At 39.3% G+C, this 17655-nt stretch overlaps 1 protein-coding gene across 1 annotated transcript; it reads left to right on the forward strand.

The window, feature by feature from the left end:
* The first annotated feature begins 348 nt into the window (after positions 1-348).
* si:ch211-243g18.2 (keratin, type I cytoskeletal 18) lies at positions 349-12464 on the forward strand. The gene is made up of 11 exons (XM_010736670.3): positions 349-408; positions 3494-3643; positions 5032-5301; positions 5505-5630; positions 6054-6136; positions 6539-6695; positions 8091-8258; positions 8578-8703; positions 9688-9905; positions 10681-10709; positions 11803-12464. The coding sequence occupies exons 1-11, from the start codon at positions 367-369 to the stop codon at positions 11916-11918; spliced, it is 1485 nt and encodes a 494-aa protein (XP_010734972.2). The 5' UTR covers positions 349-366; the 3' UTR covers positions 11919-12464.
* The last annotated feature ends 5191 nt before the right edge of the window (positions 12465-17655 follow it).

Consider the following 17655-nt stretch of genomic DNA (forward strand, 5'->3'; position numbering starts at 1 on the left):
TCTCATTAACTTACATAACAGTTTTCCGATCCAAAATCAATCATTTAAAAACCCACAACCACAAAATTATTTTGTGTTTTTACGCTGTGGTCGTGTCCTAAATTTAATTTTCACACATTTTTCATCATCCAAATAAGATGTTCTGTCTGTGTGGTTTAATATCTTGTATTATTATGAAAGTGACAACCTGCCCTGGATGTCTTTAGTACCGCAGTGTTAGTCCTCTTCAGTGCTGGTGTGCACATTTTGCTGGTATGGTCACATGATCACTTGTGACAGGGGTCATGAGGGGTCAAGTGGGGTCATGAGTAGTATCCTGACATCCTGCTAGTCTAATCACCTGTTTATTTTTTTAACAACCAAACTATGATCCACACCAACCCGAAGGAGAGGAGAGAGAAAGTGAAAGTAAGAGGAAAGGTTGATTAAGGTTCAGTTCGATCATAATTGGTCTCATGCAGAGATGTGCATCTCATATTTTGTGGAATTTCTGCCACAAAGTGCTAACACACTTCTTGTTTGATGTTAAGTTAAGTTAAGATGTCTCTTTTTTAGAACTTTCTGTACAGTTGGTTGAGTTTCCAAAGATACCAAACATGTCAGGAGTTGATGGTGGATTTAGAGGAAATGTATATAAAATGATGCACACGACATCTGAAGCTCTGGGTTTCAGTGTAAACATAATTTAGCTTCAATGAAGTGCTAAAATAAGCCGATTAATGATGATTTTCCAACTTTAAAACTATTTAAAGCGGTAATTTAAATACTATATCACAGATTAATGATATAAAAGAATGTCTTTTATTTATTTATTTATTTATAATTCTTACCCAAACCAAAATCTATTTCCAACTACGTTTTAATTTGCCAACCACTTAAAAACATGAAGAAGTCCCTTTAAAACATGGACAACACTAAAGCAGGCACTATGTGAGTACAGCTTATTGCTGCCCTCTTTTGGAAAGTCTTGGTATCTTCTTTGTTGTGCGCTTCACTTGTGTTTACCGGCCTTCACCACATAGTGGAGATAGATTACAGCTGTAACACTTGACTTCAATGACTGAGAGTGATGTGTGGTCTGATGGGAATTTGCCCCAGGAGTGTTCACAACATTTTGAAACCAATGAAGGTTGGATACATCTGCAATAATCAAATACAAATGTTGACGTCCCAGTTCAACTTTGCTCTGTTTTCCATTTACATCAATGTTTAGGAAACTACACAAGATCATAATCTTCCTATAAATGTTTATATTTTCATCATTTCTCAAAACTAATTTCTATTGATCAGCTTATCAGTAAGTTTTATATGTTATGCTTGACATATTATTATGTTCAGTATTTTGCACACTTTTGATTTTATTCCTGTATCTTTAAATCTTTATAAATATTGTTATTTATTATAAATTGTAAGAGATGACAGCAGCAGTCAGAATGTACAAAATATTTCTGAATACGAGATGACAGCAGCAGTCAGAATGTACAAAATATTTCTGAATACTTGCTTCATTTTTTACTTGTTAGGCTGATGTGTTCTGGTAAACAAACCTTCATCAGTACCACACAAGGGTTAGGTATCAGGTGGTACCATTATTTTGATTGAATATGATCATTGCACGAACCCTAAATACAAAATGGTCATCTGTAACATTTCAGAGAACTACAAACTGACAAACTCATAATGACTCACCTATTCACTTTATTTGTTCATATACAACTAAATGCAAATAGAGATATTTGCAATTCTGAAAGACACAAAGAAAAAATGATCTCAACTGAATTTGAATATGATAATATTTGGGAAACATGGTTTGAACCACATATTTTTAATGTGACATGTCCCTTTATGTTTCTGTAAGACTTTGCATGGCTCACAAGAATTATAGCAAATATGAATATGAGGAAGTCTGTTATCAGTCCTTCCCACATAAGCGTGAGAATATGCGTATTTAACAGTTCCTGTAGCTCTTAACCACGACACATTTTTTGGAGCATTTCATGGTGCACGATTTAAGCTTTAATATATTTTGTGTCTGCATATAAACAATTTCGACTAAAGTGCTGGAGGTAATGATATATTTGCCATCCTGACCTGTTTGAATCAAGCCTTTATACCATGTTTGTTTCAAAGCAGCTTTTCTTTCACCGACTGACTTGTTAAATATTTTATCTCTGACCAGGTAGAAGGAGGGTCAGGTAACAGCGAGATGACTGACTGCAGGACAGGAGGGCTCCAGAGAAATGCAGGCAGGGCTCCACCCACCCACCCAGATACAATCAGTAAAGGGATATTAATGATAATGAGATATTTAATAGCACAGAGACATGAGAGGACTTTGTGATCAGTTTTCAAAGCTTTTTTAGTATTTATAGCTGCAATCATCTATAGTTTATATTAACAATTAAAAAAATGTATAGCTGCAATCATCTATAGTTTATATTAACAATTTAAATGTATACATGTAATGTCAAAGGGGTCTCTCCCACCCAATCTACAGCTCTCCTCTCCATTTTAGCGTTGTTTATCTTGTTTGCAACCAGCAGCTGTCAGTAAAAAAGCACTGTAAATGTTGAACGAGAGTAAATACTGTACTTGCATTCATCAGGTGGCCAGAAACATGACTCCACATGAATGATAATGTTACTCTGCTGGATGCGCAAATAGGAAGTTGTTTGCTAAAATCAACTTTATGAGGTTATAATATGTCAGTCTTCTGTTTATGCTCAGCCCCCAATGTTTAAAGTCACCGTGATGAATGTGTTGTTTGACATAAGGAGGCTGTTTTTACATTTGTCCGCTGAAGAGGGAATGTTGTTCACCTTAAATCTGACTTTCAGGCGTCAATGTATGTGATTTTGTGACATTAGAGCTAGTTTAAGGCCAATCGTAGCCCAAATAAGCAACTTACACAAGTGTGCAAACAAATATGGACTAGGAGACATTTCGTGTCAAGCAGTTGAAATATTATCATCAGCAATACTTGTATGTTCATACTGTAGATTCTGAATTTCTCAATTAAACCTTGCTTATTATATTCTGAAGGGGACTTGTAAGTATTTTAGACATCACAACAAACTGTGAAGGTTAGAAAAAGGTTCTACAGATATTATATATTTTCAGTGTATATATTATCAATTAAAAATGTCACTGTAGTACACACCTTCATTCTGTACACCTTCCCATGAAACAGATACAAAGTGGACATCACTGCAAGAAATCGTGTTGCTCCTTCATACTAGGCATAGTGAATGAAAAGGTATCTTAAAGGTTTATTACCAAAACTCCACACGTACTTACGAGCCAAAAGCTTTCACCTTTGATAAATGGCTTACAGAGGATTCATATCCAAACACTTACCAGAACCACTGAGCCAACACGCATTTCTCAAGAAATTGAGACAGAAACCTTTTCGCAAGATAGAGGTTACAATGACCTTCTGAGTCATTCGACAGGAAAAACAGCAATTTTTCTAACACATCTACCTTTTCTCAAGAGCTTCAGGTACAGTAAACACACCTCCTGTTCAGAGCTTGCTCCACCCACTCCCTGCACACCTGCATATAAGCACACCTGTAGCATCAGCAGCACAGAGACTGCTTTATTCCTCTGGATCCCTCTCCGCTTCTATCTCAAGAAAACACTGGTGAGTGATATTTTATGATATTTTTAAAGAAATTGTCATTGTGAGGCGATTAGTTAGATTAAAACTGATGATTTAAATAATTTCCAATGATTCCGCTTTGTTATTTTATTAAGTTTAATAATTGAGATTATAAAAAATGCACTGATATAAATGATATTCATAATTGGAAAAACTTTTCTTGAGCAAATGATGATAATATTTTCTTATTCGATCTCATTCAAAGTTGTCATCGCAAAATGATTACAAAAACAATGAAAGCCCGTTTCCTTGCTGAACAAAGTGTCTCCTTGTGTCACTGGAATTCACTCGGAATATTTTCCCGATCATTTTCCCAAGCTCTATCTTTCATCTGAACAAGGACTGTCTGTCTCCTGCTGGGTCCTTTGTAGTGTTGTGGGAACAGTGTTGCAAGGATCAAGTGACAGGTAGACTGAGAGGTTCCCTTGGCTGCTAATCTACAGAAACGCACAAAAGCAGGCTTGCGCGAAACCTCTCTCTTTCTTTCTTTCTCTCTCTCTCTCACACACACACACACACACACACACATGCACATGCGAAGACAAAGATAGACTGTCCTGTAGGTTTCATGTCCATGCACCGAGTCATCCTCGAAATCCAGGAAGTACTGTGAACACCTGTTTTAATTATTAACAATTAAAAACAACAATATTCTTTGCATATACACTGGATATACATAGAAACATACTTTATTCAGCCACATTTTTAGGAAGGCTTTTATTTTTTGGTGCCACTTTTCATCTCCTCAGCTTTTCCTCTATTAGTCTCTCCTTGAACATAAAACCCGTCTTATTATCATAGTAATAAGACTATATGACAGCATTCTCCATCCTGGTGAGAGGCTCTTCTTCCACCCAGGTTGAGCTGTACTCATTTACATTTTGATTTTATACTGACTTGAGTTGAAGTCATATTTGAACAGAGCCTAGACGGACAGACTGAAGTGGCTCTGCACATATAGTCAGTCATCTCTTCGATGCAGGCGGTTAGTTTGAAAAGCCTCTAACCAGCCGTACAGACACTCATTTAAAGGTTCCTTTCATCACTTTCAGTGGGTGTCCAGTGGTCTTGAATATAAGGCCCTACTTGTCGGGCCAAATGCTGGAATAAAACACGTTTGCTTAAGAGCTTTTCTGCAGCCAGATGCCATGTAACACTAGCTCTAAATGACTGCAATAGGTCAAACAGTCAGGCATTTGAGGTTATATATTTTCCTTTTGACATCTGTAATTTGAATATCCATCCACTCTCTCTTCAGAGAGATTAACTCTTAGGAGCTGTAATAGATGTAACACACTCCAGTTCTGTTTCTCTCTTCATGTCTCGCCTCCATTTTGTCTTCACCAACACTTCATTTTCCGCCCTTACAGCCACTCATAATGTCCAGCATATCAATGAGGAGTTACTCCATGAGCCGCCAGCCCTCCTTTTCCAGTCGTTCTCTGATGGACACGGGCCGCGCTCGCTCCCGTGCATCGGTCTCTTTCGCCGCAGCCAGCCCGCTGAGCCGTTCACCATCTATCAGTCAGGATCTCAACGGGCCAATGAGCCTGCAACTTAATGGACTGCACGGCAACAGCACCAACGACAAGGAAGCCATGCAGAGTCTCAACAACCGTCTGGCCAACTACCTGGACAAGGTCTGACACATAAAACAGTGCCCCTCTGTTAAGCTATTGGTCAGCAGCCAAACGGGTGATGGGGTTTATCTCCATTTGGCACCGTGCAGTCAAGGATTTCCTTGACCGCACGGCGCCAAATGGAGATGGATACCATTAGCAGCAAGCTGAAACACTTTGATCATTAAACTGCCTCCTTTTCTTTTTTCTTTGTCTTCCTCCAGGTGCGTTCACTGGAGCGCTCCAACGCAGACCTGGAGATGAAGATTAAGCAGCTGATGCTCGACCGCATTCCCAAAGGTCATGACCTCGACTCCATGATGGCCCAAGCTCATGCTGTTGAGCAAGAGGTAGACATGCACAAGTTCCAGTTTGCAATAAGCAATAAGCAAAGCTCAAGGTTGTGAGGACTTTGGTTACTTTACATAGACAAAACATTCATGCAAATGTCGACATGTCACGTCTTATTTGGAGTGACATCAGTAGATGAAAATTTGACTCACACTTGATCTTTGAGTTAACTTGTACCACACGAAGCCCGAGTGAAGTTAATGATTATGAAGCCTATTTTAACCAAAGAAAAAAGTTACAGTTTAATGAAGCTGCAATGCGTTACCTGATTTGACAAGGATTCAAATTCTGTGTGTCTTTTATAACCAGTTATAACTTTAATATACAAGTACTCACTATAAACATGTCAAATGTAGAAGCATGTGTGTAGATTTCAGTGCGACTTCATTATAAGACTCTTTCCCTACATTAATATTTGTCAGGTGAGGAAGAAGACCTTGGAAAATGCTCGTCTCATGTTGGAGATTGATAATGCTAAACTGGCTGCTGATGACTTCAGAATCAAGTGAGTGATTAATGATTACAGTATGAACATGTAATATGACCTATTGAGCCCTTTAGAATTGAATCCATGTCTTCATTTAAGCATTTGCTGCATCTGCACCGTGCAGCAGTGGCCAGCATGAAAAATTTGGCACACTTTAGTTTCATTTTGGATTGACTGAAGGCCTAACTGTTGAAAATATATCACTTTGATTTGAGTGCATATTTGATTTTTGAGTATTTGTTCAGAGCTGTGAGACCTAGAGCAAGACAAATGTTTGCTTTCCATCTGCAGACATATATGAGCTTTTAAATGTGTATGTAACTTTATTAGGCTTTTTCTATTACAACTAAAAGGAGTCTAATAAGATTTTTAATTTTTTAATTTTTTGCATTTCTCTATTATTTTTCTGGACTTTACTAGGTGGGAGACTGAGCTGGTGATGTGTCAGTCTGTGGAGCGAGACTGTGTTGCTCTGAAAAAGGCCAAGACTGACCATGAGCAGATCATCGCCTCTCTGAGGGGAGATCTGGACAGCCTGAAAGAAGAACTTTACTTCCTAAAGAAAAACCATGAGGAGGTAAGTCTGTTTGTAAACTCTTGTCTGTGTGCACTCATTTTTTTGTAGCCTTTTTCTTTTCTTCGCCTTGGTATGCAGGCCTTTTAACACTTTTGTCACATTTACTTTGCCTTCTCCATTACTTGACATTTGCTTCTTCTCGTTTACATTTTGGCCCTCTCTCATGGGCTCCAACCTCCCTTCACAAACAACAAGTTGTTTGATATCAGACTGACCCAATTTGGTGGACTCAAGAGGTCTTTTTTTAACAGGCTAAAGTGACAGGAAGAAAAAAAAACATGTAGGGAGGGGGTAAGGGACACAGAGGTGGTCCTCTGGTTACTACACACAAAAGGAGCAGGTAGATCTGGTTTCCCAAACCTGCTCTTTCTGTCCAATCAGCTGATGCAAGGCATCCGGACTGCTGTCCTTTGGGGAGAATAAGAAACTAGATAAACTTACCCCCTCTCACCAAAGGAAGGATTGACCTCTTGTTTACTGAAACAAGATGAGAATAAGGGCTGTGTGGATCCAATTGAGGCCAATGACAATAACACAGTGCTAAAAGTTAGATTTGGTGTCGGGTCGTCCAGGTTTCAAGGCCACAATTTTGTACCCAAACTATGACCTACTGCAGATATTGAGAATAGATTATTTTAACATGATTTTTATGAATCCTGCAATACATGCACATCTATTATATGGGTTTGCATGTTACCTATGTATACTTGTCTTACCTTTGCTTGTTTGTCGTACTTGACTTCTTGCTTGGTGAATTGCTCTTTTAAACTTTTTGCTAAGAACTGGCCTTTTTGTCTGATGTCTTCTGTGGCATCTATGTCAGTCCTTTATGTTGAAAATATAGACTTTTCCCCATTAAAATAGCAAAGTACTATCTCTGGGGGTTAGCTTGGAAACTAGATAACACTGTATTCTCTCATGCTTCCACCTCCTGAGCAACGATACCGTGCAAAAAAAAACAACTGTTTTGTCCAACAAAGACTGGGAAATGATCCCTTAGGAGTTGTGTATGAATATATGTCAAGAACGTTAAAACCAGATGAAATCGCATTAAAACAAAGCGCCATAACAACACAACACAACGGCACAGAGAAACGAGAGTGAAAGAGGTCCAGCGAGCACGCATGGATAGACAGCAGGAGTATAACTTGTGTGTGTGAGAGAGTTGAAAAGCCAGGCGTAAGATGAGCTCTGCCCCCATCAACTATTGATGGAGAACATCTAAATTATGAAGATGCCCTCACATCCTCTCTGCCACCCTGCGGTGTAAGATTCACAAAACTAATCATGGCTCCATATGTCGCACGCACGCACAAGTTTGTTTACACAGATGATACCACTAAGTTTATTTCAAGATGACACAATGAAACTATAAGTATCTTCGTCACCCTGCAGGAAATGGAGCAGATGAAGTCTCGTATTGCCAGAGATGAGGTCCAAGTGGAGGTGGACTCTGGTATCAGCGGGCCGGACCTGGGTACCATTCTGAATGACCTGCGTACCCAGTATGAGGGGATTGTCAAGAAGAACAAGGACCAAGCAGAGCAGTGGTACCGCAAGAAGGTGTGGGGAGAACTGCCATTTCTTTCAGTCAATCATTGAAATATTACTGCAACTAATGATCATTATATTTTCATGATGTATATGTCCAAAAAAGACATTTAAGAAAAGCAACAAGTCCTCCCGTATGTGAAGCTCGAACAAGTGAATATTTCACAATTTTTGCTTGAAATATTACACCTGACAGTGTGATCCAGGCCAAAACAAATTTAAAATAAATATTTTCTGAGAAGAATTAGCAGATAAGTGAGTGGAAATGCACAATCGTCAAATTCAGCCACATGTATTTCATGTTGGTGCGATTCTTTTGTGTCCTGTCTAGCTGGAGACCGTGCAGAGCGAGGTGAAGGAGAGCAACGAGGCTCTGAGAGGAGCTCAGAGCGAGCTGACCGAGAGGCAGCGCTTCCTGCAGACCCTGGAGGTGGAGCTGGATAGTCTGCACAAACAGGTGAGCTGCAACACCTGTGTGAGTAGTAGTAGAGCAAAATGATTGCACCTACGGGCATAAGAGAAGGATTTTATTCTGCATACAGTAAGATTAAAGAAGTGTTCCCATGCATACAAAGCAAACACATCAGTTTTATATATTTTGGGAATTAAACGGATTAGTGTTGATTAGAATATTCTTGTCTTGCCAGGAGGGACTTAGTTACTGAATCTGGAGCTGTGCAAACAAACCCAATGTACATACAACTGTGCAAACACCACAACTATGATTTTAAAATATGATTATGAGTATTATCTTTCGACAAAGCCACAATGAGTAACAGTATTATGTTACCTTACAGACAGAGGTTAAGGTTCAGTCACAGGTAGATCTTTTTATTTTTTTTTACTTGTGCATTTCGTTGCTACTGTCAGGAAAAGGTCATGGAAAAATCATTTTGTTTTTCTCTAATGCTGTGTTGACAGTAATCATGTTTTCCCACGCTGACAAGTCATGCAAATACATTCTGGATCCAGTTGCAAAACTGTATGGGAGTGAGTTTCGGTGGTTAGGAGGGTAATCCTGTCTAGGCAGTGATGTTTGTTTTGGATGCCAAGGCCTTGTCAGTTCACAGGTATTTGTTGATAATGGTTTGGGAAGTCATTTCAAAATCAGGAGACATTGAGGTTTTGTTTTCTGCTGGCCAACATCTTCTGAGGAAATGTGGGCAGGTTGAAAAGCCAGAGCTTTTAATACCAGCCAACCTGAAGCATCGCATTACTGCACACTGATTACAGCACAGTCAGTACAGACACTGTGATGATGGGTAAATGTTTGGCATCACAGAATTGTGAATAATTGTGTGACATTTCCTGAATTAGACAACGATTATTCATGTCCTTTAACTGATAAACTGATAAAATTATGGGAAAAAGCACACAATAGTAATATTAGACCAAAGTATGTGGATAAAACTCTCCTATTATTTCCCCTTCCTTTCCACAGATAGGTGCGCTGGAAGGTAACATGGGTGAGACGGGTCAGAAATACTCTGGCGAGATGGATCGGCTGCAGTCCAACTTGAGCCAGCTCGAGGATGACCTCTCTCAGCTCAGGCTGGACATGCAGCGCACCAAGACCGACTATGAGCAGCTCCTCCGCATCAAGCAAAACCTGGAAATGGAGATCGCCACCTACAGGCGCCTGCTGGAGGGAGAGGAAACGTGAGTTTTAAGCAGTCTAATGAAGAAACGCCAGGAAAAAAAGTTGAATCGTCAAAGAAAAATAAAGTTTATTGCGAGTTTTATTTTCGTAGTTTTAGCCAATGCTGCAAAAGCTATATCTCGTCCCATGGGGGAAGAGATATGAGCAGTCAGAAGATCATACAGGTCTAAAACCTCAAGTGTACCTGGTCTTATACTTATTGCAGCTGTGCACAGGATGAGGGTTGGGGTTAAGGTTTTCTTCTGCATTGAATCACTAATCCTAGCACTCTGCCACCAAGGTCAAACAATCAATACAATGTAAATAATATGCCAACCAATGTGGAAAGTACAGCACAAACCCTATCCCGTCATACTCTGTTTGTAGGCACTGTGTCCCTGAATGTCAGCTATTAGTATAAAAAAAGGAGGTTTAAATTTGTATAACATTCCTCAAGACATCTTTTGTCATCCAAACTGGATGTAGATCAGATAGACTCATATCTGTCCACTACAGGCAGCAGTCTTTTAATTTAGCTTGATCCAGGGGGAAAGAGCTAGGTTGGTTCTATTCAAATGAAACAAATTCCTATAAAACTACAGCTTCTCATTTTTCACATTGATTTGATACAGATAAACAAATGCGATATATTGATCTCTAGAGATGCTGGTGACTTTGTTAGTTGTGGACGTATCCAGGTTAGCTGTTCCCCTCCTGTTAAAAGTCACGTGTGCCTCTTATTTTGAAGTTAATTCAAAGCTGATAGTAACAACAAGTTTCCTTTCTGCCCCTCAGAGTCAAGGAAGTTCCTCCTCCACCAAAAAGTGAGTACTTGGGTTTGGATAAAAGAAAATAAAGTCTCTCTGCTTGAATGTCAGACAAACTGAATGACATCCAACCACAGTGTTGTATAATAGCATTTGCGAGTGAAGAGTGAAGAGTGAAGCACTGGTTATTCATTCATCTTGAATGCATCACACCCTGACCAACACATCAGTGAGTTAAAGAATGACTAAAGTTGTAATGATGAAGGCGATAAGTTGAGCAAACTGGTTGCAAATGTTTACTTAGCATCTGCTGGATAACAGCTGAGCCTTATATGGATTCAAATGTGAATTTGAGACATACGTATATTATTTCACACACACCCAAGAGGTCTGGGACTAATGATTGTTTTATGAACAATGCAAAACGCAAACGCCCGTGACGCCTCAGCTGCTATAGCAACAAATGTGAGCGTTAAAAACATTTATCCCAATGTTGTAACTGTCTTAATCCGACCGAGTCACGCTGCTGGATTAACAAACTTCAAGGTGGTTTGCAAATGTTCATCTTTGTCTCACAACATTAGAGACTAAAGACAACACACTGTGACACTGAATGGTTAAAGCTGTTTGTACAAATCTAAGTGTTTTTGATGAGAGTTGCACGACATCCTTCACCTGAAGCTCTCAGGGCATTTTATTCAGTTTGTAACACGTCGAACTACATCAGAGCAGTAACATACACATCAGTCAACAGATATTATTATAATTATGGCTTTGTACATGATTCAGCACAAATTAAAGAGGAATATGAGAATAAAATTACTCATCTGATTTTATTTTCTGCTTTTTCCTTCTCTCCTCTCATATCATTTCCACCACACCACCTCATCTCATCTCACATCTTCTTCTTCTTCTTTCACCTCTCTTCTTATTTAATCTCATGCCATCAAACCATTCTCTTCCATCTCACCTTATATCATCTCTTTTCATCGCAGCTTACTATCTCACCAGTGTAAATCTCAAAGGATCTCATTTAAACTCATCTTTTCTTGTCTTGTCTTGATCTCTTTCCATTTTTCTCATCTCTCATCTCATCCCTTCTCATCCCATTTCATTTAATCTCATCTTTTTCTCATCTCTGTCTGTGCAGAAGAGCCTGACGTTCGGACCAGGAAAATTGTGAAGGTGGTGACCCAGACGATGGTTAACGGCAAAGTGGTGGATGAATCCAGCGAGGTGGAGCAGATCGAGGAGACCAAGAAATAAAAAGAGGAAGTGAAAATAAAAAAATGAAAATAGAAAGTGGCAGGAAGTGACACAGAGATTTGCAGAGACAGGAAGAGAAATTAAAAGATTAGTATCGGATTATTTCACATGAGCTGTGGAGCTTCATTTGAGGCATCGTTTATTCTTAAAGAGAAAATATTGTTTTCATTTTGGGAGCATTGTTCGATGACGAATGTTTTATGTTTTCAGAGAAATGTTTTCCTACAGTTGACCTGATCAGTTATACTTTAATTAATTGTTTGTTTTGGAGAAAATGTGACAAACATATGTCCATTACTGCTGTAGCTATGCATGCCTATACTTATTTTGAATAGAGACTGTGTGTGTGTGTTGTGTGAGAGCAACTGACTAACCATCTTCATACAGTTTTACTAATAAAGTCCTGAGTGGTTAAACAAGATATTTATTTGTTAGTGTGTTAAAGTTTACTTTAGTGGATGTAACACATACTTTTACAAGAATATCATTTATCTGTATTTGCCCCTTATGTGTTTGTACCTAAAATAAAGTTTCTTTAATCCATGACATGTCTGCTTCTTTTTTCTTATGAACATCATAATTTAGTTTACATTTTCACAGTCATCTTTGGGATTTTTAGAAGTATCAGTTTGTATGTATGAAAAAACACATTGCAGCATTAAGTCACACACTACCAACTGTTTCGCATATGATGATGAATCTACATCAGATTTTACTGAGAGTAAAATGTTTTCTGGTTTTAAGTCTGACGTCCTCCAGCTCCTGTGCTTTAACTCATAGAGTTTCCTAATGGACAGTAAAGTAAGCTGCTGGAAACTATTAGTTGCTGTTAGCTCAGTTTGTTAGCCAGGCTGCCTTGCATTGTTAGTGTATGTACCACAGGTGTCTTATATGACTGGGAAGAGGATGTTTTCAGGTCCAGGTCGCAGGGGGTTGGGAATGGCTGACAGGAAGCTGAGCCGCCCGGTGTAGTGCCAGAACAGGAGCTGGGCAGGCAGACAATGTAACGTATCTCCTATAGATCTAATGACGCAGGCGAAAAGACCGAAGGTGACGGAGAAAGCTAAGAGAGAAAATGAGAAAGTGATCGAGCAAGAGGCCGCCAGACGAGAGTAAATCTGAGACTGACTTTTAGTCGTTGGTGAGAGCTTCGTGAGATAACTTTGCAGTAAGACAGACAGCGAGACATACGTATATTATTTCACACACATCCAAGAGGTCTGGGTTGTAATGACTGTTTTATGAACAATGCAAAACAGCGCAAACGCCTGTGACGCCTCAGCTCCTATAGCAACAAATGTGAGAGTGAAAACATTTATCTCAATGTTAACTGTCTTAATCTGACCTGTTATGGAATTTTCTATCCTTAGGTTACACGAGGTCACATGTGGACCTTGAGTTCCTCGGCAGTATTAGTTGTTTGGCTTTGATTGAGAACAGTAGGTGCCAGTCTATCTCAACACCGTGGTGGCCAGGGTCAAAGAGAACTATTGTTGCCTTCCTAGACATAACAGATAGCTGCCATTGACGTTCTAATCTGCGTAAACAGACATCTGTGTCTCCAGACTAGAATATGCTGACAATAACACCTCCATGAATAAAAACATTCTCTTTGACTAATTCTGGGTGTGTAGTATTTGGGGTGTTATCTTTGGGTTTAACGTCTATCCACCAGGATGAGTTCGGCAGAATGTGAGACCGACTCAGGCACTTCTGATGAACTATGAGAGTGTCTGTAATTCCCCTTGGCCAAGCGTCAATAAGTAATACAGCATAAGACATCAGAGGCTCCTGAACACTTTCTTCCCTCCTGACCTCACCATTGACCCTTGACTTCAGCAATTTCTCCATAACACGACCCAGTCACGCTGCTGGATTAACAAACTTCAGGGTGTTTTGCAAATGTTCATCTTTGTCTCACAACATGAGGGACTAAAGACAACACAAAATCAAAACACTGTGACATTAAATGATTAAATCTGTTTGTACAAACCAACTGTTTTTGATGAGAATTGCACAATATCCTTCACCTGAAATTCTCAAGACATTTTATTCAGTTTGTAACACGTCAAACTGACTGACTTTTAGTCGTTGGCCAGAGCTTCATGAATAAAAGGCTGACACATACAACTGTCCATATTTAAAAGAGTGGTATTACACTGATAAATACAGATTTCTACAAAACAACAAAACCACTCTATTGCTTTGTTGTTTGATTATCATGCAGTCTTTTTTTTTTTTTAAACACATAATTGAGTTTAGTTTTGGGGTAGTGCCTACAGTGATTAAAAAATGGAGAGAACATGAAATCTAAAGAAAACAGAGTGCTGTTGGTGCTGATAACACGTGACGCCTTCCCACAGATATTATGTGGGTGGACACACCTGTTGTCATTGAGGTTAGGTGTGAAGTAATGTCTCTACTGCAGGTCTTTCATCAAACACACACCAGAGACAACTCTCTTACTCACTGCAAAGAAAATACACAGGAGACTACTAAAGTGAGATTGATGAGCTGTAAGAGAAAATCATTTACTGACAGATGATGTCTGTCTGTCTGTTTGCTGTAGTCCACATCTTCCGTTAACTGTTTAATTTAAGATCATGACCCTGAGAAAATGGTGCCTTAGTCTAAATAGTCGGAAATACTACAGACTCCAGCATCAGGTGATTCTCATGAGGGCTTTGTAATGAAGGTACCATCTGTTTACAGAGCAGTTAGTCAAGTTTGTTAAGACCCCATAGCAGAGTTCCAGTCGGACAAGTCATAAAGAGACCAGAAGTCTGATGAATCAGGAGTACAAACAAAGAGACAAGGGGGTATTTTAACAGACATTTGGGCAAACAAGACAGACAGAAATGTCTCACACGGAATTTGAATAATGACAATGAATGAGAGACTGAGGCTATAACTTAACATTTGTGTTGAACAAGTAGTGTTTAAAACCTTTGAAATAATAGGCCTGCCGAGCTCTGAGCCTGCTATCAACACAAACATGTTAACTCTCAAAACTTTTTAGCCGTCTAATTGTGTCAATCTTCTGCTTACAACAGTACAAGATGCACTCACATCTAAAACAAGAAATAAATTGCAATGGAAACAAACGGAATCATCAGCTTTTAATTTCCTGTTGAGGCTGAGACAAGATCATTCATTTGTATATAATCAAAAATAGATTTGGAGACCTTGGTACATATTGCAGAAGCGATAAGAAATGTTACCAGCAATTATGAGCAATAATCAATAAAATGTGTAAATTCCTAGAAAGAGCTTAGGGTAAGTAAGAGTAGTGAGTCTTACAGTAATAACTGAAGGAGTCACAATGCTCTAAACTTATCTGCTATTTATAACCACACAGGAAGACATATTTTCAGGTTCAGGTAACCAGATCACTGAGTAACACTCTTTCTAGGTTAGCTAGAATTTTAAAATGTGCCACTGACCACTTTCTCCATTTTATGTAACTGATAAATTACAATAAATTACAGACTTTTACAGAAAACATCCCAAATGAAATTAAAGCTACATATCAAGGAAATAATTAGAAACAAAATAAAGTCTTAGCCATTTTCTTTACAGTCTGTTTAATGAGATTTCTTTACTCTAGTTATCTTAGTGTATGGTTCAATGACCAGTATGTGCATGGTTATATGTACACGTAGGCATATACTGTATATAATACACTGTTGTGTTGAGCTTTTTGTCTGCCGTGCTTCCCCTGTAGAGCAGATTAACGGAGCCTGATCTACAAGCTTGTTCATGTTTTTATGTATGTTTTAAATGATGGCAGAGTACACAGTCAGTCATCTTTGTTTCTCTCCTCTTTTCTATTCAACACAGACAGGAACCCAAAGAGAGAAAATAACAAGAGACATGAGAAAGAGACAGATCATTGGATTAAGCTGTCTGCTGATGTTTCAATAGCAAGCACACCTCAGACGGACGCTACTTCGTTAAAGAATAACATCTTCAACTTTAACGTTAATCTGTAATATGAAGTCATATTTCCCTTCCTGTTTTCTGATCCTTTATTGGTTATGTGAACAAAAGCACAGTGACATTTTAAAGGCACTACAAAGGCCAGATCAAATCTCATCCCTACTCCCAGCCCACAATCACAAACACAATAGCGTCCCTTCACCTGTTGACTCTGCTAATGACACGCTGAGAGATAGCTCCAGCATTAATCCTTGTACTTACAATAACAGCACTGAAATACACCTCTCCCTGAGCAGAGCGCTGGAATGTAAAGTAAAGAGGAAACTTGAGCTTAACATTAATCACTCAATGGCAATAAACGACATTCAGGCTTTTATTACACTTTGTTTCCAGTTTCTAAGAGACAGACTCGACTTTTCAGCTGCAGAGGTGTGAAATATTAAAGTTCAACATCAAATGATCAAAGATGCAAATTATTGGCTGTTATTAAAAACTATGACAAATGTATATAAACAGTCATAATGTATGAAGAATATTAGAGATTTACAAGCCCAGTGTTCATTGTGCGATGTGGATTGAATGCACTCTGGTGGACAGATCTTAGTATAGCAGTTAATATGATGTACGGTAAAGTCCATCATGCTGCATTGAATGCAGTGACGTGATAGAGTCTGCTTGGCCATGAAAACCTTCAAGATGTGACAGCATAAGGGGAAACCACTTGCTTGATACTGGAGATACTGAATAACACTAGATTAGTCTTAGACTCAACAAATTTGTACAAAGCATCACTTTAGCTGAACTAACTCTTGATATTTCAGTTGGAGCCTCATCAGACTCTAGCAGATAAATCCACGTTTATTCTTACCTCAGGCTTGGTGACTGTTTAAAGTCTGGGACAGTTTGGGTCTGTTACGTTGTTCTGGTGTTTTTGTTGTTGTTTGTCCTGTTTCATTCTGACCACCGGAGGCAGTGCTTAACACTGGATGTTATCCGTCTCATACATGTGCAAGTTGGGTATTTTAGATCAACAAAGTCGCATGTGACTTGAGGGGTGTACTGAAAAGCAGGATTAATGGGTTAGTGAGGTATGCTGAGCCTGATGCTCCAGCCAGAGTTGGAGGTTGGACTTTACCAGCTTTCAGGTGAGCAACGGCAAATGTAAACACACCCTGACTGTGACAAACTGATGTTTCTTTGGCAAGTGGACAAGTAGACTTCTTGACCTGATGACCACAGAGTTTACCAGGCTAATTTCAGTGCTTACTCTGACAGGCCAAACTCAGGAATCCAAGCCAACCAGAGTCAGCAGCAGCTTGATCGCCCTCGGGTACATCTCACAACATCACTTTTACTGAGACAGCGGCGTCCACTAGGTTATGGCACCAGTCCTCCTTGGCTGCCAGCTCGTCCAAGTGGCTATCTATGTACCTCACAATCCTTCACGTTGCCTGATCACCACCACCAAGGTTTCAGACACCTTGAGGGTCTGGGGGCTCACATGACATCCAGTTTCCACAAAATTCCCCTGGAGATCATCCAGAATTTAAAGTGATACTTGTATAACTGCAATGTTGTAATCTGCTATGGTACAAGCACACACTAATTGAAGCTTTGGCCTGCTGCGCCTGACACACTGTCCAGCCAACTAGTGTCATTACTCAGAGAGACTGCCCTCGATCCTCTGTCACACTTTAACATTTTACAACTGGGATGCTCTGCCGAACAGAGCACTGTAAAATATCACAGGATATGGTTTGATGTTGCTGCGTATAAGATGTCATGATTATTTTCATGG

Source organism: Larimichthys crocea, chromosome IX (assembly GCF_000972845.2).
Source record: "Larimichthys crocea isolate SSNF chromosome IX, L_crocea_2.0, whole genome shotgun sequence".
NCBI lineage: Eukaryota > Metazoa > Chordata > Actinopteri > Sciaenidae > Larimichthys > Larimichthys crocea.